Source organism: Pseudopodoces humilis, chromosome 7 (assembly GCF_049639895.1).
Source record: "Pseudopodoces humilis isolate 2021_Gansu_Grassland_sample_001 chromosome 7, ASM4963989v1, whole genome shotgun sequence".
Classification (NCBI taxonomy): domain Eukaryota; kingdom Metazoa; phylum Chordata; class Aves; order Passeriformes; family Paridae; genus Pseudopodoces; species Pseudopodoces humilis.
The window spans coordinates 7,568,253-7,592,796 of NC_142206.1; the positions used below are offsets into that span (position 1 = coordinate 7,568,253).

At 38.0% G+C, this 24,544-nt stretch overlaps 1 protein-coding gene across 1 annotated transcript in view; it reads left to right on the forward strand.

Annotated features, from left to right (window-relative positions):
* The window catches only part of LOC102099466 (protein inscuteable homolog), a 127,751-nt gene that overhangs the window by 50,140 nt on the left and 53,067 nt on the right, over positions 1–24,544 (forward strand). Inside the window, exons 3-4 of the mRNA XM_014257862.2 lie at positions 22,318–22,663; positions 23,164–23,216. Of these exons, the coding sequence (XP_014113337.1) occupies positions 22,318–22,663; positions 23,164–23,216 (399 nt within the window). The remainder of the gene's footprint in view (positions 1–22,317; positions 22,664–23,163; positions 23,217–24,544) is intronic.

Consider the following 24,544-nt stretch of genomic DNA (forward strand, 5'->3'; position numbering starts at 1 on the left):
TCTTACTGGCCCACCTCCATATATTTCTATTTATGTGGTTCTTATTCAGCACAGTGTTGTGAGCTGAGTTCCTGTGCCTTGTAGTGCCTGCTGTGGGTGCAGCATCCTCCTGAACTGGGGCAGGTGGGAAATGTTGAATATTACCTAGCAGCTGTTTCCAGTAAATGCAAAGGGTATGTTTCTGTTCACAAAATCCAGTTTGTTCCTTCCTTATCTTACATTTTATCATTATTTTCACAGTGGTGAGAGAGTTCATTAAACTTTCTTTACTGCCGTGGCCATAACAGAGACTGATGAATAAGTACCTGTACCTTGGTATTAATGAGGTGTTTTTCCACAATTAATTTTTAAAAAATTAATTCTTTCATTAAAGATATTTTAATGGTCTTACTATGACTTATCTTTTCAGCTGTTTAGGACAAATACTACTGCCATACTGCATTAAATGCAGTATTTTTCTCTTCAGTTCATGTTTCCTGGGAATTTCTTCCTTATTTAATTGCCTGGTATCTCTTAATCGGGTTCACTATTGCTTGGGGTGGTTGGGAGGATCGTGTAATCAGTTGTTCAGTAGCCTGTAATGAGCAAATTTAAGAAAGCTATAAGGACAATGTTTCAACTTTGTAAATATTTTTCTTTGTTATTTTCTCTTTTTGACAAATAATATAATGATCCTAAAAATGCGCTGGTTGAGTGTGACCCCATTTCTGGTCTCATTAAATTGGCTCGTGTCTGTTAGTGGTTGGGTTTATGAGCTCATATTAACCCTGAGGGATTTGGAGAGCAAACAGGAGTTTAATATTTAGCTGAAGTGTGACTGTTAACAATTCCAGTTGTTTTGTTTTGCTTCTCACAATATTTCAGAAAATGTAGTAAAGTGAAAATATATATACACACATAAACATACCTATTGTTTTACTTAGAGCAATATACATAAAGGACTATATGTAATATTTCACTTGTCTCTAAATAAACAGCTTTTAACTATCCTACACGTGTAAAACTGTGCTTCAAGTATTTGAATTTTGCATTTTTCTATTTGTTGATACTTTATTGTTGAATCTGGTCCAGGGCTGTCGTGGAAGCACAGAAAACATCTACATCAAGAATATAATATTATCTTCAACTAAAGTTATGGAAATATTTTCCCAATATCTTAAATGTCAGCAGCACCGATGTCAGGGTAAAGATTAAACAAGAGCAAACCAGTGAAAAGCTGAGAAAATTATCCAAGGAAAAAAGGAAGAACTAGGCAATGGTATCCAAGTAGGATACAACTGAGGTTGTTCAATGGATGACACAATAGGTGAAAGTTTGGGAAACATTTGGGAAGTGCTATAGAGCAAAAAATATCTTGTTCAGTATCAGCTGTGCACAAATCAGCATTTTGATTTTGATGTATTATGTATTACACAACTGAACTCTGGGATAACTGTGGTAGTGGGAAGGGATGAAAGCAAAGGGCAGGCAAATGCTCTAGTTGGAAAGCAGTGAAATCAGCTAATGGTATGTATTCAGATAGTTAACCTTGTTTGCCAGGATCCCAGAGAAAGGGAGCCTTAATTTGTCTGCAAGCTCACTTGAATTCTGGGCCAGAGATTCCTATGTTTTGTGCCATTGATGCAAAATGATGCTTCTTACTTTATTTTTGAAACTTTTTAAGTTTAAATTGGAAGTTTCAAAACTAATTCACTTAAAATATTTAAGTTAATATTTCAAGTATAAAATCTGCCAGGCTATCCTGTCTTTAAGGCTTAAAGGAAGTGACCTTGTGAATATTGCAAGTGTCCAGTCTGCAGCAGTGAAGAGGCCTTTATTCATAGGTGTCTGAGTTGGTTTCCCAGTCTTGAGAATATCACTAAGTCCTCAGGCTTCCAGATTTCAAGTAACAATCCTAATAGCTACTGCTGTTTGACACTTTCTTATAGTCCAATGCACCCAATCGGAGGAGAATAATGGAAGACCCACATATCTTCATGATATTATTTTCATGTTGTTTTGAGAGAAACTTCTCTCAATAGCGGTTCAGGCACAAAGCTATTTTTTTTCCATCTCATTTAGAAGCAAACAAACTTTTCCCAAGCCTGTCTTCCTGGGGCACAGTCCCGATGTGGAGGCGTAAGGGCTGTGTTTGTGTTGTGAGAGTGAATCAGGAAGCCATTAGATGGCAACACTCCTGGCTTAGTCTAACCCCCTATTGCTCTTGGCTAAAGTGTCAGGAGCAACCTGGAAAGCAATCAGCTGCTACTGCCAGGGGAAAATAAGATATTTTGTCCTGCTCCAAAGGGTTGGAATTGTACTGAACATTCTCTGTTTAACAGCTGGATGAGAGGTTGATCTCAGTAACTTTGAACATGTATTTTTGTTGTTGTTGTTGTTGTTTGGTAAAATGTGCAAACAGTCCAACTGAGTGAACTGCTGCACAGTTGCCCTGCTGTGAAAGAGGAGGTATTTTAAAGTGCACATTGGTCCCAGCATTGTTCTGCTGCAAATGCAAGGTGCTCGGTAAATGCTTAAATTGAAGACTTTTTTCTACTTAAGTTAACAGCTTGATAACAATTTAAATACCTCAACAGATTCCACAACAATCTCAATTAATTTTCCAGCATCTAAAACGTGATACTGCTCTTTGCTCACCAATTAAATTTCAGTGTGTGTATGTATGTGTTTATGGGAGAAACACGGAAGGTTTTTGGACAGTTCTGATGTTCTTTCAATTGAAATTTAGGTCAGCATTTGTCTATCCTTTTTAATTTGACACTGAATAAGGATGTATATGACATACATTTAATATACTGGTTATAGTGTAAAAGCACAGAAAATTTTATTTGAACTTACTCTTTTAGCAAACTTGTTCAGGGTTTTGTCTTTCCAGAAAGAAGCCTAAAACTACATTTGGAAGACATAAAATGAGCTCCATAAATTTCAGAAACTTATGGTCTTTCTCCATGTTCTGTTTACTTCTGTCTTTTGTAGGCATTTTTTCCAATGATCCATCTTTTTGGAGGATTATAACTTATTTTTTACATATAACTTTCTTTCTCTAGTCTGTCTCATGAAATGTTTTAGCATTATTGCTCTTTCCACTTTGTGTACATGATGCTTTTGACAATGACACTTGAGTTGAGATTTTCTTCGAATTGCTTACAGGGACAGGTTGCAAAGAAAGCCAAAGCTATGGGGGAGGTTGTGCCCCTGTTGGAATCATAGAATGGCTTGAATTTGAAGGAACCTTAAAGATGATCTAGTTCCAGCCCCCTGTACAGGGACAGGTTCTACTAGGCCAGGTTGCTCAGAGTTCCATCTAGCCTGGCTTTGAACACTTCCAGGGATGGGGCATCCACAGCTTCTCTGGGAAACCTGCGCCAGTGCCTCAGCACCCTCACAGTAAAGAATTTTTTTCCTAATATCTAATCTAAAACTCTTAGTTTGAAGCCATTCCCCTTATCCCGTTGTGCTCTTGTAAATAGCCTTTCTCCATCTTTCTTGTGGGTTCCCTTTAGGAATTGGAAGTCCACACAACTTGGAGGGTTTTATGACTTTTTCTCCCCCTCTTCAGCATTTTATTTGGATCCCCCTCAATGTGTGCTTGCACTTGGACCTGGGCTCATGCTGTAAAACAATGCTCACACAGAGGCCCTGTATGAAGGCCAGGCAAGGCCAACTTTTGCACTTTTCTTCTACCTCTACCTGTTTTATACTCTGAAGAAATGCCTTTGGCAAATATGATCACCTCAGCATTAAATGAATCAGGAAAGAGGAAATGGATATGCTGGAACACACATAATATTTCACAAATGTGATACAGGAACTGTACCTGCTTCCTGCAGGTATATTAACCTTAGTTTTATTTGAACCTGTAAAAAGCCTCCAATCACTCTTGCCCCCAGATTAAAACAGTGCTGCTTCTCAATTTAGGTCCTTAAGTAATCTATAACTAGAAGTGAGTTTAGTTTTATATCTCACAGAGCATCAGTGGTGAAAACAGCCCATTAACAGCTCTGTGTACATCCCTGCAGCTCATTAGGAGACTTTTCTACGTCAATCAGATAAATGTGGTATAGATGAGCTTATTTACTGCAGTTGTATGAGAGAAGATATGCTGGGATTTCAGGCATTCTTTTATGTCAGAAATAGTAAAGCTTTTTGCTAATAGGCAGCAAGATGCTGCTGATATTTGCCTTAACACTATTCTCCAAGCTTTTTTCTCTGGTTGTTTGGAAGCTGAAAGCTCAGAATGCTGTCACTCTTAGGCACCTGTGCAAGGGGTAACAAGTGGTTTACTGACCCACGTGTAAAGTTATGAAAGGATATCCTAACCAATAGTAGAGTGACACAGATATTATCTAGTGTGACCTAGAGCATTCCTTTGCGAAACTCTTCTTCAGTTTTCAGAAAATATGAAGTTAGAAAGTGAATATTGTATGCCTGTGCAAGGAGATTATTTCTCAACATCTTAAGTCTGCAAATTAAATAAAAGGGAAATAAGGTTTCTAGGATTGCTTATCAAGGTATTGCATTTGTTTTTCCCAAAGCTGAAGCTGCAGAGCAAATTAGCTTTACCTCTGCATAAAGGTATTTCTTACTTGTTCCACTTAATAATTTGAAACCAGCAGAGGAAGATCTTCCACTGAGAGCTTCTATCTGTAAGAACATCCCTCAAAGCAGGGACTTGAGCCCAAATCCATTATAAATGCCCTAATATTTTTCTGGATAAATATGTGTATATGTATTGATAGGCAAATTGTTCCAGCAGAATTTATTACATGAGACAAATTGTTGGAGCAGCAAATACCTAGCAAATGAAATATGAAGTTAAAATATGTTAAAAACACAACTTAGTGATCTGAATGAGGAGATATATGGCCAGGTATTAACCCACAGTATTAACTTATGCATATAGGTGTGCCCTTAACTGGGACTGCAAATTAAGTCTGATACATAAGAACTGAGCTGATTAAAAAAAAAAAGGGGGGGAGGGGAGGGGAGAATGGGATAGAGAAAGAGAGAAGCAATAAAATTGTTCAGAAAACAGCCAGACACTTACAGATCTGATGTATTAAACAGAGTTTTGGCATGGGGTTTGTAGTCTCATGCATCTGGTAGTTACTTTTTTTTGTGAAGTATCATGACATTTGATTTCAACTGTGTGTGTATGGACACAAATAACATAATGGCTTCATTTGCATGTGCCCTGTCATGATTTCACTCCTGCTGTCACCAGCTATCATTCCAGGCAGCTGTAAAATACAAGAAAATCTAGTTCCAGTAAGGTTATGTTCGGTGCAAAATCCAACTGTACATTTAATAGATCAATAGTGCTGTGATACAAAGGTGATATTTCATGGCTAGAGAAAGAGGATGGTCTCATCCCTCTCCAGTCTCATGGAACCAATGACACTTTTATTAATATTGCTGTTCAAAACCTCAGTATGAGACTTTGACCTGAATAGGGCAGTCTAGAATATCTCAAGCCCTCAAAACTTCCAAGTTCAGGTCAGATGTCTTTGGAGTTGCAGTGGTGTAAAAAAAGGTGGGAAATCAAAAAACATAAGGACACAGCTTTTGTTGTCAGTACACATCTGACAAAATACAGACAGAAGATATTTAATGATACTTGTACTGATCCAGATGGAGTAAGTTTGCAGCATGTAGCATGGATTCCCTTCCACCCCTGCGTCCTACATAGAGAATTGAATGTAACTTTAAAGTGTGAAATTGTGGTGAACTGCTCTTGTTTTGCTCATGCTTTCTTCATAGATTTCGATGCGTGTTTTCTGATCAGCCTTAAATAAGTTCATTGGTATTTCTTTTCTGCTGCCCACTGGAAGTGGGTGGTCTTTGCCTTCAGTACACAGCAGTAGTGAGAAGCAGGAAATCAGAGACATCTTGTTTGGTTTGACGACCAGAGATACCTATCAGTACCTTTTGAAGAGTGTGTCTATTCAAATTATTAACTTCTGCAGTATACTGAAGAGGAATGATGGATCTTTCCCCAGATAGGAATTGCATAATTGGATTTTGTCTTCTGAATCCAGAAAGAAGGTTCAGCTGCTTTTCTTTTAGTTGGATAATGTCCAGTATAAGAATGAATTTAGTGAAATAAAAATTTTGTGGGAGGGGGACACTAGAGAGAGAGAAACTACATTTCCCTCCGAATTAGAGATGGTCCAAAATACACAGTGTTAAGCCTACAAGTTGTTTTAAATTTAGTATTTGGGTTTCAGGAAGTTGAGTCCTTCCAGGAACAGGTGTCAGGTGAGAAGTGGAATCTAAATTACACATCTTTTTGCTCGCACTCTATGTGCCAAGTTAGTGCCGAGGTTGCTGCCTGAATTTTTTTTGTTAGTGACGGCTACAGAAAAGTACATCTTGTTTGAGAATTTAAGCTTGAAAAGCTGTTGAGCAGGTGCTTTGAAAATTTATGAAGTGATGAAAAGTCTTTAATAAAGCTAAATTGATTTATCCTTGCACTTCAGATAACAGTAGAACATAGAAATCACATAGAAAACTGCATCTACTTTATTTGCTTCTCTATATAGTGAAGTCAGTTATTTTATTTTCTGTTTACATAATGGCAGCAGAGAGAGTTCTTAATCAGACAAATCAGAGCTTTTTTTTCCTCAGAAGACCTTACTCTCATAATACAGGCTGCAAAAGGGAAACTATAAGAGAATATTCAGTGAACAAGTGGCTTTATTTTGTGTGTGTTTCATGCATGCATTTTCCATTTGTGAGGAAATTCTCACAGTAATTTGTATGAAATAAATTCCTTTAGCTAAAGCTGATGACAATAATGGACTTAATATGATGCAATATTTCCTTGTTCCCATTTCTGATATATTTTCAAATCCAATTTGTTTGATGTGCTGTGAGGTATCATAAGGGATTATAAGAGGTCAAAAACCTAGTTCTGCTCATCCTTTCATTGTTTTTTTTAATGCAAAATACTGCTTCTCCCATAAAGCATCCATTTATTCATATTTGGTGACAATTGGAGGCCAATTAATTGAACCTGGGATGTATTATTGCAAAACAGTGGTGTTGACTACACTTTTACATCCTGATAGCTGTTTTCCAGGTTCTTTGATGGCCACTAAGCATTTATTATTGCTAAATAAATAATTAAGGAGGGATAATTGGCTTATTTTTGAGCAATAATACCAGAATGAAGTTGGGTTTTTTGAGTTTTGTTTTGGGTTTTGTTTTTTGATTTTTTTTGGGGGGGGAAACAACATTATTCTGTTTTTAATGCACTGCAGAATGTGGAGCCTGCATGCCCTTATGAATCATGGATAGCTCATTTGTGCCAGAGATTCGCTGACAGTGATCCAAACCCTGCTCTTGCTAAATGAAGAGGAATAAATAGATATTCTGCTTCCTTCTACTCACTAAGAAGGGGGGAAAAGAAGGAATTCTTATTGTGTCTTTTCTTTTTGTCATCATTTGTAATATTCTCTCAGTCTGTGTAAAAGCCACTCGGTTCTGTCCTCAGGGGTTTGTAATTCTTTTCACTTGCTCCCTTGTGAAGGTGAGATTGACACCTGTGCAGTGGGGCTCTTGGCAGCCAGATTTGCTCCCTTGCTCCTCTTTTTACACTTGATATTACAAGTTGATGTGAACAGCAGTGAGGTGAAAAGTCCTGGCTAATGAATTATTTCCCAGGAATGAGAAATCTGTGGGATTTCTAACCCACTCATCTTTACTTTTGCCAGGAAACCAGGCTGTGTTTGTTTCTTCACCTCATTCAGTGTTGTGAAGGACCCTCCTGACCTCTTGTCTATTTCAGGTCTTGGAATCCAATTGCTTTGGATTTTATATTTTAATGAGAGTGTTCTAGTTCAGGCATTCTTCACACTTCAGCTGTTGTCCACCATTCAAAAGCAACTCTATGGTAGTAAAAATAACCATTCATTTCCTTTTTGCTTTTCCTATTTGGCTCTCAGAACTCTTCTTAGAGTTTCTTGCTTGGAAAAACTTTAGTTTTTTGCTCTTCTTCACCATTGTGTTACAGTAGCATCTGGAAGCTCCAATCAAGATGAGAACACTGTGCAATGCTCAGTGCAAAACCGAGGAAGTGTCACTTAGGCTAAGCAAAGAGAGTTTAGCCAGAGAGAAGGATGGCAGGAGGTAATAAAGCTTCTCATAGTATTGGTAGGAAAGCAAAGAATAGAGCTCTACTTCTGAAATTTCTGCTTGAATGTATCCACTAGACTGGTCTTCTGCTCTGAGTAACATTATTGTGGCTGGAAAGCCACACAAGAAATTCAGTAAATAAAAGTCTGGTTGTGTACAGCCTCCCATCACGTCTGTATAGACAAGTAGGGCAAAAAGAGAAAAATACTGCATTTTTCTTTCTGATATGAAATAAAGCAAAAAGCTTACAACCTTAAACAAGAGTTACTCAGAAAACATTGTGGGAAGAGTATATTATGTTACTGAACCTGCATGGTCAGTCCAGACCCATGGGAAAAAGAGATTTGCCTGGGTGTCTCAGTGTTGGGTGGTGGTTCTCACACCATTCTGGCCACCTTGGTGCAATACTCATTGCTTATGCACATTCCACATCAAGTGTGTTGTATTTGTTCTTGAAAAATTAATTCTGTGAAGAGCATTGCTTATGGAATGGAAAGAAATCAAAGTTGGAAAAAATTCTATCAAGTTCTCCCTTGTTTATAGAGATGTACAACCTACACTATGCCTGGGCAGTGTTTTCTTGCATCCCATGGTGCACCTTCCAAACTCTGGAGGTTCTAAGCATTCACTATGCATTCGAATGTCCATTAGTACACTCAAGGAGTGACATCCTTACTTAACTGCAAAGGATAAGAAAATCCATTGATACCACTGAGGAAAGTATTTCCTACAATTCCTTCCTAAAGTTGTATGTTTTTGAGATTTAATGTTCATTTTAGGAATGAACATTAATTAATTAGGAATGATTTTTTTCTATATATTTCTAATATTTTCTATCTATTTTTGCCAGCATTGGATTGACAGTAGAAGACTTCATTGTAAACAAACAACTCTGTCTGAATTATTGGTGGAGGAAACAGTGCTAAACTCATTTTTCCCTTATTTCTAGTCAAAATATCTGTTGCCTCTTTCTGAACAATCTTCCTCTAAGTTCTCATCCATCTAGCATAGTAAAGTTGTGCTGCACATCCATAGTATTGTTTTGCAAAGGTGGTCTCTATTTCTATGGTATTTGTAGTTTGGCCTGTAACAGGAATGCACATTGCAAGGAAAATGCCAGAGTCAAAAGATGAAATGAAGTTGCTTGGTTGCAAGCAAACAGTTCCGTTTGTTTGCTTATTTCGTTTATTCCTTTGCTTTAATCTGTTTTATTTCATTAATGGGGCTCTAGGATTTATAACAATTGATACAAAATAGAGAAGATTCTTAATACATTAAAGCACAAATTTTCTGTCAGTGGACCGAAGTAATTTCAAATGTAATGGAACCAGTCTCCTTTTAACTAAACAGAGATTTGCTACAGTTCTGCCCACGTGGATGTGAATGCCCCTAGTTAGCACAAAGGGTGTTGGCAGGGAAGACCACTCCTTTCCATGCTTTCCCCAGAAATACTGTGTCAGTCTCTTCTCCAGTGTGCTGACAAATGACTTCCTGCAAATGCTATCCCCAGAACCCGAACAGTGTGCTGACAGCCAAGAAAAGGACTTTGCCTATGCACTCTTGGATCTTTTTCTCCGGTGCCAATGCAGGTTTTGTCAGAGCCTCCTGCCTGGCTCCTAGGTCTGAAATTTCCTTCTTCAAGTGTGAGTACAGCAGGCAAACGCTCGCCTCCTTCTCCTTCAGCCTCTGAAGGATTTCTTCCCTTCTTTCCTTCCAACAAACAATTCCCTTCCCTTCAGTGAGGAGCAGCTGGTTGATGTCAACAGCTGCCATCAGCAAAAGGAGCACCCACAAGACTCCCATGGCAGTTCCTTCTTTGAAAGAGAAAGATAGTGTAACCCAAGATTCAGATTCTCAAAAGAAAAAGAAGCTTTGCACTGGAATAAAACTTTTGCATCCTTCCTAGCCCTGAAAAAAAGCTGAAGGCCAGAGGCACTCCTCAGTGCATGCCTGTTGCTGCAAGCTCCAAACTTGGCTGCACAAAGAGGCTCCATCAGCACGTGCTGAGGGGGAAGGTGAGGAAGGTGTGACCCACAGCGAGACAAAACAGAAATGGCCGTGTTTAAAGAGGGAGAAATCCAGAATTTTAGATGAAAGAGGAAATAAAGTCCCCCAAGCAGGAGGAGGAGAGGAGAGGCCTAACAAGCTGGTTGCAGGCCGATGAGGGAGACATCGCCCAGCTGCTCTCAGGCCTCAGGGTGGCTCAGGGCAGGTTGGATACAGCAGGACCCTCTGCTGGGAGCGATAAAGTGCCGTGAAGGAACTGCTGCTACGGAACTCACATGCTATCACTTGTTCACGTGAGTTTTAAATCTCAAAAGAGAGGGTTTGTCAGTTTGTCAGGCTCTCCCTCTGCTGTTGAAGGCCTAGAGATGTTGGAGATACCTTGACAGAACCCAAGAGGGTGGCAGAAGGTCACTTACCAGCAGGTGCCTCTGAACAGTGGGTGCAGCACCTCCCTCCAGCACCAGCCTTCTCTTGTTGCCCTGGAGACAGTCCTAGACTGGTGGGGTTCCAGGGTCATGGAATCCTAGAGTTGCTGAATCCTGGAATCCTAGGGAAGCACAGATTCTGGCGCTGATTTTTTTTTTACTTTGAGATGATGCTAAGCCATCAGGTTCCCAAGAACATTCTCCATTAATTTTCAGTCAGTTGCTCGTCTCTTCTCAGTTCCAGTGTGGGATTATGTTGTTCTCAAAATTCTTTACCCTTGATTCTTTCCCTTGGGGAATTTGCTTTAAGCATTTGTCAAAAGAATCATGAGTGCCTCATACCCAAGCCTCATCCAAAGTCCACTGAAGCCAGAGATGAAGTTTAATTTCAGTTTTAAGGAGTGTTGGAACTACATTTCTTCATCCCATTTTAAGTTGGTGGTTCACATTTGCTGCTTATATTACAACCCTCAGGTATCCATGGTTATGGATCACCAGAAGCTGATGCCATATTACATTTCAGGCGTTCCAGAAAAATATGCTTTATAGCAAGGTGGCTCAGAATTCCCATTTTCAGCAGAAAAACAATGGACTCTCTTGTGAAAACATTTTTACCTCAAAATGTTTTATGATAAAGCACAATGCCATCATGAGCAAAGCATGATGGAAAAAGTGATAGTACAGCCTGAGTCTTTGTTTTTAGAGCTGACTTGAAATGCAGATATGGTGTGAGTTTGGCTTTTCTTGTTGGTTGTAATTATTGAATCTGCTTTGTTTGCATTTAAACCTTCAGTTACCCTGGCTTTCTGGTTCAACACCTGCACAAAGGAAAATGAAATGCAGCCAGGAACACTAACCACATAGTTTTGGCACTGTAAAGTGAATGGAAAGAGAAGGATGTGTGTTTGAGATAGAAGCAAAACACAATATACAAAAGGCAGGAAAAATACTCTATTTAGGCTGCTGAACTTAATAAAAAAATTTTATAGTGACTCCAAGTGTAAAATAGCAGAATTAAATGTTTGTATGTAAGAAGTGAGAAAGGGTGGAATAAGATTGAATTGGAAAGGAAAAGGAAGACCTTCTAGTTAGGAGTAGTTAAAGGTTTAGAATAAAACTGGAAATGAGATGCCAATACACGAACCTGCCAAAGATGCACAGTAATGAATAATCTATCATTCTCTAGGGCAAACAACATTACTTTATCCCTTTCCCTCTGAACAAAGGAAGTTCAGTGATTATATAAATGGTATTTACTATTAAATGCATAAAAGTAGTGATTAGACAAAGCAGTAATGACAAAGGGTACTTTTGAAAGTAGAGAATTAGAAGTGGATTTTAAGTATTGACAAAAAGGGGGAGAGTAATTGAAATCTCAGTGGTATGCATTTGGGGGTTGGGAACTAGAAAGCCTGCAACAACCTGTAGTTTATTCTATGGAAAAAAAAAAAAAATAGGAGGAGGACCTACATATGCTGGTTGATTGAGATGACTGTGACTGCCTTTGCCAGTAAGATGTGGTGATGAAAGCAGGAATCTCAGTCCTAGACTGTATGAAATGAGATTTCTGCTGGAGCTAAGGTTGTACTAATATCACTCAAAATTACTGTTAGACTTTGTTTTGATATCAGACATGATATCAAGTCTTTCAGTAAAAAAAATAATTTCACAGGGACTACAAATCTATTCAAAGCAGGGGCCTAGAAACTATATAGTTTCATAAAAGGAATCTGAAGAATTTTGCTTGTCAAGTCTTGCAAATTAGAAGCTGGGAACATGTGTTTGCTTTCTAGAAATGCATTCAAAGATAAAATCATATTTAAAAGGAAAGATGAAACCAAAGGGGAATGAACTGGCTTTTAAGAAATTCAGATTAAAAATAAAAAACTTCCAACCAAACTTCCACTATGATTCTAGAATAGCCATTTAATAGTACATATTTGAGCCCTCTATTTTTAGAGTGATTTTTAAGCTATTTATGAGCAAATTATCAGATCTGGTTGCTTCTAGTATCAGATGTGTAGGTTTGATGGCATAAGATTTCCTTTTCCATCTTTTTACTTCTACAGAAATATATAAACCTGTGCACAAATATTGATTTTTTTTTAATAGGAAACTGCTTTCTTATTTGAATGAGACCACCTAAAGTATTTTTGCCAACTCATTCCAGTATTTCTGACACTGTGTTACTACTTTCAGTCTTTTAAATTTTTGTTGAAGGGTTAATGTTCTGATGGGAATCTTAGGAAAGCCAACATCAGGCTTTTCTCACCCTTTTTTTGACAGTTTTAGCTGGAGCTGCTGTGTAATAGATGTGAACAAGGGTCTCCAAATTTCTCTAGTCTCCTGAGTGATACTGATCTCATATCTCCCTGTAAAATGCTTGTTGCTCCCTTCATTAAGTAATCCAGGCTTTACTTAATCAGTAGGGTTAGGACCTTAAATGAGTAAATAGTAGAAGGTGAAAGGCTAATGCTGCTGCTTATAATGCATGTCATAACTCCTTTAAATAAGGCGCAGAGAGCTGTAGTTTTTGTTATTAAACTACAAATTAAGGCAGATTTGGAGGAAGAAAAAAACAATGTTCAATGAGGCACTACTGCTATTTTCATGGACTCTCATGTTAGTCTCCAAATTAGTCATTGCTTGTGATTGTGTCTGAGCACTTTCACTGCCTGTGGCCCCAAATTATGTCCAGTGTTGTTTTTCTCCTTTTCACTTTCATTTCTAGTTCTCCCTCCCTGCCAGGTGTCTCTCTCTTGCAGCATATTGTTCTTGTAAGGCCATGAGGAATATTGTCCCCTTCAATTACAAGGGTAGCCTGAGCACGGGGGAGCAGCAAACCAGGATGAGCTGTCTCGAGCACTTTCTCTCCTGTTGCTGGACTTCTTCAGTCTTCTTCACAATGCATTTATGGGAGAGAGAACTGCGTGTGTACTCAGGGATCTGCAATTTAAATGTGTGCTGAGGGCAACATCCCTTCAGGATTATCAACATGCTTCAGTCACCATGTCAGATTTTAAACTCCTGGAAGAATCTGTGCAGAAGTTCTGAGTAGATCTGTCATGCAATGTTCCATGAGGCATATTCTTCTTACTTTGGGCTAAATGAAGTCAAAAGTCGTGGATTCTGCCATTGTGCACAAAGCTAAGATCTCTCAGTTCTGCTGCCTCATCTGTCAGGAAAACTGTAACTGTTGCTGTCATTTGCAAAGAGATTGAGTTGTGGGATCCTTCATCTTCAGCACTACTTTTGTCTGTGTACTGGAGAACAGTTTGTTACAAATCATCAGGTAACATGCTGAACATAAGAACCGATATCCTTCACAATCCAGCAGATTATTTGTTGCCCCATCCCTCATGTCCAAATTTTAGAGTGGCTAAAATTGCCTGTTTCTAAATCTGGTGGATTCCTTAAGTTGGATCAAAGCTCAGTAAGTCTGATTTGAGTCTGTAACAGTTTGTTAAATCTGAATATGCCAATATCACAGGGTTCAACATATTTAGTGGTTTGGAAAACTTGGTTTACTATCTTATAATAACATTGTAAATACAATAATATTTATTCATTGTTAGTATGAAGTAATGATACTATACAAATATAAATTCAACAGACATACTTTGGTTGGTAATCGTTGTGGCATTATTAGCATGCTCTTTGTTCAGCTTTGCCTGAAAAGAGGCCAATTACAATGTCATTATCTTGCTGATAGTGGGGCTTTTTTGCATTTTCCTCCTTTCTCTCAGGAAATGATATTATTTTACTGTGGTCTTTAACTTCTGTGAGCTCAGTGGCTTGTGTGTTTGTTAAGATAATTACTGTTTTACCAATTTAATATGCTAGGCAGGAGGTAAAGCTCCTCAAAACCAGCTTGAACAGTGCCTCAGTATCCCTTCAGCTGGTGGAAGATGAATAGGACTGGACCTACTTAAACTATTCCCATGTACAGAAAATTAATATATGATAAGTGTATCCCAGACTTAACATAAACTAATCAGCAAGCTTAGTTAGTCTGTGATTTTACAGAGTGATTTCCTTAAGTTCTGCAGTGTGCCAGCAGTTCTGGGCTGGTATAATATTTGCAGACATTTTTAGAGGAACAACTAACAGTGAGGATTTCTCAGAAAAACATAAAGATCTGAGGAGAACACTGGTGCAGTGTTTAACACTAAAATATTTATATGGCCTTTAAAAGAGGTCTGATGAAACAGCTGTAAGTTCACACATCATACCTTATATATTACAAGTGATTACTCTTACTGTGTTTTTGCTTTTTATTGTGTGTTTCTGTGTTTTTTCTTTCCTTACAGACTTTTCTACAAAGGTGATCTTTGAGTAATTCTGCATTATCCATTACTAACTTAATTTGGGAAAGTGGTTAGACTTTGGTAACTGTAACAATTGAGTTATCATTGAGGCAAATTTAAAAAAAAAGCACTTCAATACAGCCTGTTAACTTTTTTAAAACCTAGAAACTAGCTTTCATCCATGTGTTCTAAAGGTTTCATTAATTCATACTAAAGTCACCTTTTGCTGCAGCAAAGTTGGATTGCTAGTGTTCCATTGGAAAAGAAGTAGGTAAAATTAAGAGGAAAAAAAAAGAATACCCTGCAAACCATCTGGCTGTACTTCTATCTTGCTGCATCAAGTACAAAACCTAAATATTTGTAGGATTCTATTACCTTAGGAATGATCTACACAGTAAGTGCACTCGCTTAAAAAACAGAAATTTGATTCTTATCTACCTTAAAGCTACTCTGTGTATTTTAAGCTATCTCTCCAGCTAGCCCTACAAAATTTTGCCAAAATCAGTGCAAATACAATACCATGTATCTACAGGGCTCTTTTATGTGATGAATATCATATAAAACAATGGAAGATAAATGAGCACTGTCTCTATGGCACTTCACTCTCTCCTTCCACTGAGAGTTGAGTTCTGCTGACCATTGTATTGATGTAGAAATTGGCCCTGGCTAAATTGCATAGCCATGAATAATTCTGAAAAGTTGAATAAGAAAAAAAATAGAGACTATTTATGTTCAAAGAGGGGGCTAAATTCATTCAATAACTTGTTTGTTGCAAATTAATTACCTACCACTAATTAGTATAATAAACTTGTACACAGTTGTAAGATTTGGCATTGACTTTCACTGTAGGCTTATCTGGAAGCAGTACTAAATGCTATCCTTAGGATTTGTAATAAATCTGTCATATTAGGTGAAAATGGATAAAAAGGCTAAGCCTTGAAAACATAATTTGACTGAGCAGAAGCCTTTACACTTTATAAATATGACCGCTGGAATTATTCACATGAATTGATCAGCTCTGACTTCGACACAATGTTATAAAACATGCAACTTTTGCACTTAGTGAAACTCAGTGCTAAATTGGAGATATAACTCTTTTTCATGATAACATTTGCAATTTCAAACAGAAGTGTATGTGCTTCAAGCTGGAAGTTTTAAATCCCATTATTCTAAATTTTAAATCCCCCATTTAAATGTGGGATTTAAGTGATCTAGTCATTAACTCTCAACTTTTGTAATCATGTAACACCAACACGAGAGAGATCAATCATTTTGATACCAATCCAGCTTGTCTATCCTAAAAATCTTGATTTTTGAAGTTTGAAGTTTGTTAGTTAACAAACTGGTTAAGAGATGATAGAAAACAGGAAAATAAAAAAAGGGGGTGAGGGGAGGAAAAGAGAAATGCTGGTAAGAGTGGTAAGAGAACTTTGAATATCATATGTCTCTTCTTAGATATTTAAAATAGGAGTATTTTTAAATGTCTTTACCCAAGATGAAATTTACCTACAATGTGGTATGTAGTGCAGAAACATTTGTATTAAACAAGGTCCAAATATCTTTAGAAGTAACTCACTTCTAACAGGCTGTTGCTCTAAGCTGGTCTCAGCCAGTGACACCAGAGGATCAAAATTACACAATTTTTAAAAGACTATGTTTTTTGGCAAGCACACTAGAATTCAGAGTATTCAAATTGCTTGTTACTCAAGCTCACTTGAGTGCTCTTGAAAACTGTGTCAAATACTTTACAACCTCAATTAAAACAGAATGACTTTTAAGAAATGTTGGAGACTTCCTCTTGAATTTTCTTTTTGCACTGAATTATTTTTACAACTATTTTTACATTAACACTGCTTTTATGATGTAGGGTCTAGATAAATTGCTTTTTTGTCAACATGGCACAGTGTACCAAATTCAGTAATTTTAACTACTGGGTAACTACTATCCATCTATGTATCTATACATCTTCCTTTAAAGAAGGAAATCCTAAAGGCACAGGAGCAGGCTGTGCCCACGTGCCAAAAGATGAGCTGGTGGGGAAGAAGACTGGCCTGTCTGAACAAAGAGCTTTGGCTGGAATTCAGGGAAAAAAAGGCAACTTTATCACCTTTGGAAGAAAGAGAGAGCCACTTGTGAGAGCTACAAGGATGTCATGGGGTTATGCAGGGTGAAAATTAGAAGAGCTAAAGTCCAACCAGAATTAATCTGGCTACTGCTGTAAAAAACAATAAAAAATGTTTCTATAAATACATTGTCAACAAAAGTGGGACTAAGGAGGACATCCCCCTTTATTGGATGTGGGGGGAAAACATGGTGACAGAGGATGAGAAAAGGCTCAGGTTATCCAATGCCTTCTTGCCTCAGTCTTTAATAGTATGACAAGCTGTTCTACAGCTTCTCAGCCCACTGAGATGGAAGATAGGGGCAGGGAACAGAATGAAGCCCCCATATTCCAAAGGGAAATGATTACAAAAGTCTACAGGATGGATGGGATCTTCCAAAGGGTACTGAGGGCCCAGGTAGAGGTGCTCACTGGGCCATTGTGGGCATGATTTTCTGAGTCTGAGAGAGTTTTCAGCCTCTCAGTGGCTGATCTGTTCCCAGGGGAAAGTTTCTTGAGAACAGTTTTCTCTCAAGGATTGTTTTATGTAAATGGGTTTTTGGTTCCCAAAACAGTGGTGTACAGATGTACTGAATGTGTTTCTCTTGTTCCACAAATGGGACAAGAGAGGTGTTGTTCCCTTTACCAATCATGTTAAACCTGTATCAGAACACCTTGTAAAAGGGGCTGAGAAACCCCAAATAAAGCCTTCTTTGGATGAAAACCTCTGTCTGCTGTGATTCAATCCACACTTCTATTTCATGTCCACTAGTGACAGGCCACTTTGCATCATTTACCAGCACGTCTCTCTGTATGGAAAGGTCCCAGGTGATTGCTTTTTAGCCAGTGTGACATTTGTCTTCCAGAAGGGCCTAAAGGTGCATCCAGGGAGCTACAGGCCTGTCAGCCTGACCTCAGAGCCAGGGAAGGTCATGGAGCAGCTCATCCTGGGTACCATCATGCAGCACATCCTGGACAAGGGGATCAGACAGGGGTTCAGGAAAGGCGGGTCCTGCTTGACCAACCTGACCTCCTCTGACAAGGTGACCCACTTAGTGGATGAGGGAAAGGCTCTTGTCTATCTGCCTGGACTGCAGCAAAGACCTTGAAACTGTTTCCCACAGCATTCTGCTGGAGAAACTGGCTGCTCATGGCTTGGATGAATATGTCCAGCAGGAGCAGGGCAGGGATTGTCTCTTGTGCTGGGCACTGGTGAGGCCACACCTGGAGTGCTGTGCCCAGTTCTGGGCCCCTCAGTTTAGGAAGGACATTGAGGGGCTGGAGAGAGTCCAGAGAAGGGAACAAAGCTGGGGAAGGGTCTGGAGCACAAGTCCTGTGAGGAGCAGCTGAGGGAGCTGGGGGTGTTCAGCCTGGAGAGGAGGCTGAGGAGGAACATGTCTCTTTTTATTATTGCCTGAAAGAAGGATGGAGCAAGGTGGGGGCTGATCTCTTCTCCCAAATAACCAGCGATAGGACAAGAAGAAATGACCCCAAAGAAACCCAGGGGAGGTTTATATTGAAAATTAGGGAAAATTTCTTCACTGAAAGTGTTGTCAAGCACTAGATTAGGCTCCTCATGGAAGTGCTTGAGTCACCATTGCTGGAGGTATTTAAAAGCTGTGTGGAAGTGGCACTTAAGGACAGGGTTAAGTGATGGACCTGGCAGTGCTGGTTTAATGGTTGGACCTGATGGTGTTAGAAGTCTTTTCCAACCTAAATGATTCTATAACTCTATGACCATAAGGGTCTGAACCAGTTACCAGATACTTTTGCCAAATTAGAACTGTGGGAAATCACAGAAGTAAGGTCTCTTATGCTTGATAAAAACTTGTTTAATGTATTTAATGACCTGAAAAATAGTTGTAAAAGCAGGACCATATGAGACTGTAAAATGCTAGAAGAAATTATGTGTTAATGAACATAAAGTAGTACATGTGAGGAGGTAAAGGGAACTGAAGCACAATTTCTTTCTTCACATGTATATTGGACTCTATATTATGTATTATCACTCATGGAAAAAATTCTGAAATCAAAATAAGTGTATTTTCAGAAAGGTAAAAATGAAACAGCTCTCTGGAAAATGTTTTAGTAAAAAAAAGAAATAAATTTAAGAATTGTTGGAAAATAGGGACTGTCCAGAAGATGTGCTTCAAATGTATAAATTTACCCAAATCTTGTACATTGTGTCCTGTTTTCCCCATGACATCTTGGGACATAGGGAAACTACAAAAAAGCTTTTTGAAAAGTAAGTGAATGATCAGAAGGCTGGAATACTGTCTATAAGGGGACAGACTAGATAGACTGAGTTTCTATACCATGGAAATAAGATAACATAGAGAAGATGGGATAGAGCAAACAAAATAATGAATTGCATGAAGAGGGTGTATACAGAACCATAATTTCATTTGCAGAATCTCAGAATATAGCAACTAAACTGTGTACAAATCTCCAGGCAGCAAGTTTAAAATAAACAATAAGAAACACTTTTTCCTACAAAACAATGAACAATGTGAGACACTGCCACTAGATGTTGCAAAGGCCAAAAGTTTAACTGAGTTCAAAAAGGGATTAATGGCTACTTTTGTTTCATGAATTGTAAAAGCATCCTACTCAGACACAACTTCTGGCTGAGGAAGTTCCTAAACCACTAATTGCCAGAAGATGGGAAGGAGGGGTTGCTCAGCTCTTGCCACACTTCTTATAATCTTTCCTTATGCATCTCCTAATGGGCATGTTGGGACCAGGATAATGGGCTAAACAGAGTTTGTTTGGGTTTTTTTGTCTGAACCATTAGGGTTGTTTTTATTTTGTAGGCATAGATTTTTTATTTTTTTTCAGTAATGGGGAGACAAAATGGAAATTTCCAACTTGTTTTTTTGAATTCAGTAAATACCATCTAGAATATGATTCTTAATAGCTAATTAGGGATGATCATACTTTTTTGCTTTCCTCATTTTAATATGTAAAAAATGAGCCTACAAATTCATCTGCAGAATGCTCAAGAAAATTTTTTCTAAATAATCTCCAGTGAGATTTGGATGAAGGTGAATTATTTATGTATTTCATTCAAGTGATAATGATGTGTGTCTAATTTAAAGGACAATGTGTCAGAAAAGCTGACATATTTAGCAGGGGAAGTTTTCTGTCTGGTCCTGTTTCTGTTCTGTCCTGTTTCTGGTCCTGGTTTCTGTTTCTGGCCCTCTAGAAGGAGATTAATGGTATTATTTTTTGCTCTTGTTGTCAGTTAAAGAATACTAAGTTTTAGTGAAAGAATATCCTACATTCTACAGTTGTACTTGTGGCAACTAGTAGGAACAGAAGCAAACAAGGAGAGTTTCTTTAACATCTATGCTTTTTCTTTTTCTTTTTTTTTTTTTTCTTGTATAATTCTTATTACCTTTTTTTTCTCCTTAGAGTGTAGAATGGCTTTTGGGACTAAAGGAAATACAAATTACATTTTTGTTGTTTATTTTTTCATTTTTTTTCCTCACTAACTTTCTATTCTAGTTTTTTGTCCATGTGAATTTATAATGTAGAAGTTTATTTCTACTTACTAAACAGAGATTTAATTAATTGTCACAGTGCACTTTGGAAATGAAAGATACATTACTCTGTGTCAAATGAGTTTATCCTGTTCTGCATGCAAACTATGCACATGGTTATAAATCATGGTCTCAAACTTCTAAAGTTGTTGTTTTTGTTTATTAGGAAACCTTGCTTCAGATCCAAAAAGGCAATAAGGAGACTACACATAGCAAGAAGAAAGTGGGCCTCAATCGATCATGAAATGCAATTACACAATATTCAGAGCTGAGTGAAATAAAGACCTTAAATAGCAATAGCCTGCAAAGTTCAAAATTAAAAGTAGTTTCATCATATATTGTAAAAAGGGAGATTGGATCAATGAAACTGATCTCTTGTATCTTGTTTGTTGTCAATTTACATGAAACAATATTTGAGGTGAGCCTCCTTTTCCTGTGTATGCAAATGCATTTTGTTTATTTATGGAATATTACTGGTCTGATCTGGCAGGAGATTTCTTGAGTTCAGCTGGTGCTCACTGTATAAATGGAAGCACAAGAATTGAAAAAGGCTTCCACCTGGTCCTCCTTAGCTAATGTAATTGCAGATTTTGTTCTAGCAGTATGGCTTGTATAACAGCACAGAACGTTACTGCTGTGTTGCTGAGTTGCAATTAATCAGCATCTGAATTAAAAGAATAAGGTCTATAATACAAACTTTCTTTTGGCCCTTTCTGGTATAGCATCATAAAATCTGAACATGTAGATTGGAAAGGTTGACAGAAGATAGACAAGAATCTATTACACTGTCATATTAACTGTAGGATACCAATATAAGCCAGAAAAAAATATTTAAATCCATTTTCTCTTGTTTTCACTTGATCTAATTCTACCTTTCATTTTCAATTATTTGGAAAACTTTAGTGTGGTTTGGGTGAGAATTAAGGTATTTTTATTAGGATCTGGTGCCTTAAAAGAAAAAAATTTAGGCATCTTCATCTCAAGACTATGAAATTTGCGATCCCTCAAAAAATGAGCTCAGAATCCGTGCAACTTCTGCTTCATGTAGCACATTTTACTGGCTGGAGGGTACAAGGACACAAAGTGCAGGCTCACTGCCCTTGTGTCAGGCTACACTTGTCAAGGAGCTTTTCAGCCCTACTGGTTCACATCATATTTGTTGTAGTGTAAAAAATGTGCTTTGGAAGTCAGTGTGCAAACTGTACAGAGAGCAGTGAGAAATAAGGGGGAAGGTAAAGGTCTGGTCAGGAAGTAGAATCCAGCTGAAGTTTAAGGAATTGTGACATGGAACAAATAGATGTTGCTGGCAGTGTTGTTCAGTGTCTTGGTTCAGCTGTGTAAGTTTGGAAGGGCTTTGCAGAGATGCTGTAAGGTAAAATTTTATTTTAAGCACCTGATAGGCCAAGTGTCTAGAAAAACCTGATAGTCCCATAAACAACAAGTAAACACCCATAACTTTGCTCCTTCTCCCATCTTAAACTCGGAATGTACAAGAAACATTTTCCCCAAAAAACATAATCAAAACTTCTTTTTACTTATCTCTAATATCCACTGATTTTTCAGGTATCATTTTATAACAGAGTATGTGGCATGAAAGGGGTTAGAAATCCAGAACTTGCTTTTGGAGTGAAAAGCTAAATGTGTCACTGTGTTACTGCAAGCAAGCTGTTTGTTCAGTTATTTGCCTTTTGTCAACCAATTGCAACCTAGTAGTGAGTGCAGCTGTATGGTGCTACTGGTGGTTATTCTAAGGTTGTTTCGCTTTTCCTCATTCTTCCCTCTCCTTCTTTGCCTTCCAGCCTGCACCTAATCCAGGTGGACTCTGTTCAGCGATGGATGGAAGACTTGAAGCTGATGACAGACTGTGAATGTATGTGCATTCTCCAGTCCAAGCCCATCAGCATTGAGAAGGACGAGCAAAATGAACTCATCCTTTCCTCACAGCACAGCACTTGTGATAACTTGCAGCTTCTGCTGAAGAGAGCTTGGATCATCAGCACCGAGCTGAGCAGGATTGCTCAGAAGCTGGAGAAGAACAGGTGGCAGAGGGTGCACAGCATGACGGTGAGAGTCAACTGCCACGTGCGTTCCATGATAAACGAGTACAACACCTTCACCAGGAGCTCTTCAGAAGAAATGCACCAGGTGAGAAGATGCCTTAGCTGTGATGTCATGTTTCTATCACTTTATGAGTTTTTATTTTATTGTAATAATTAAAACTTGCTTTAAACAATCTGTCAAAAATTCTTGCATACTGATACTGGTCCCCGGTTTAAGACTTTCCAATCCCTTTTCATCAACGGAAATATTCTTGACTTACTTTGGGTCCTATTTTATCGTCAGCTGTTCTGAATGTTAATAATGTTGACAAATTGCATGGAAATAATGTTTTGCTTTTGAGGACTAAGTATTTTGGCACCCCATCTCTGAGTTCCTTTGCATTTAAAATACAGAAAATTATACTTTTTTGTTAACCTCGGTTTTATCTCTACCTGTTTTATTCAGAAGAGTAGATGAAGGGTGATCATATGAAATATTATGTTTCGAGAGGGTTTTTGATTAACAAACAAGGATTATTTATTTTTGTAAAGCAATTGTGTGTATGGATATAACTTTAAAACCACTTTATCTTTCTCTCTCTGCAGCTTGAAAAGCTTTTAATAGACAAGTGTTCAGAATTTACAGCATTCACAGAAAGGTAACTTAAATTTTGTAGCTGAAACATTAATTTTGGTGTTTTATTATGTTGTAGAACTTCTAATGAGAAGCACAAATCCATAGGCACCCTTAATTTTTTGAACTAGGCTGCTGTGCTGCTGCAAGGCTTTCTAAATGTTGTCTAATGTCTAAATGTCTAAATCTCCAGTGCATGGAGTTGCTTTTATCTAAATGGCATCCTAATGAAAGATGGGACCTGCTGTTGCACAAAGAGTCTGACATAGGTGCAAAGCTGCATGCAAGTGGATTTTTCAGGACTTTTAGACATCAAGGGAGAAAGTCTGGCTGTGACAGATATCAGTGACAAAGTTCCCTTCTAGTTCTGTGGAGTTGGGATCTCAGCTGGTGTGAAAACTTGGGTTTTGAGGCTCATACTATGTGTTCCTGTATGAGCACATCCATGCATTGGAAATCAAACTAAAGTAAAGATACATTCCTTTAAATTGTAGGTATAGGTTTATTCATCTCCCTGCACCCTGGAATGCTGAGACTGGAAAACAAAAATCTCCGTAATTCTTCTCATGCTATTTCCACTTTCTAACATAAGTTACCCATTTCCTCCAGTACAGTTCAATCACTCTGTTTTGGTTTACTTTAAACATTGTGCAAGTCAATCTATTTTGAGAATATCATCAGGGAAAAAAAGATCCAATTATCCGGAAATAACATTTTTTGGAGAACTATTGCTTTTTGGCAAACCCACACCACTCACTTTGTGTTTTATATTTCACTATGAGACACATTGATTTAATAATGAGCTTCAATCTCAAATTGTCTGTCCCAAGTCAGCCCTCTCCCTTCTTGTCATTTTGATAAAAAAATTATATAGGTGGCTGACAGACAGATGAAGCTCAAAAGGTGACCTGTGTAGAGAGGCTGATCCTCCAGACTGTATCTTCCATTACAGTGGCCTACCTGGGTGGAAGATGTTTTGACAATACAAATTAATGTGTTTCTGTGAGGAAGTATTCATTATTTTATTTGAATTATATAAAGTTTTCCATCTTCATCTAATTTCTTCAATTATAGCCAAACATCACTGGTTACAGGATAACTGTACCAACTCTGTAAAGGTATCTTTCTGTATGGAGGGCTAAATTCAATTTTTGATTATGCTGTTTAACTCATCTGGACACACATTTCTTTCTTCATCCTTATCCTGCTATCATTAAACTATGACAAAGAAGGTAAAGAAAAGAAAATTATTAAAAGCCCTTCATTGATCATGAAAGATGGGTGGATATGCACAGCTGCAGTTGAAATGCAAGCACCCAAGAGTGAAACTTTCAACATAAGAGGAAAAGAGCA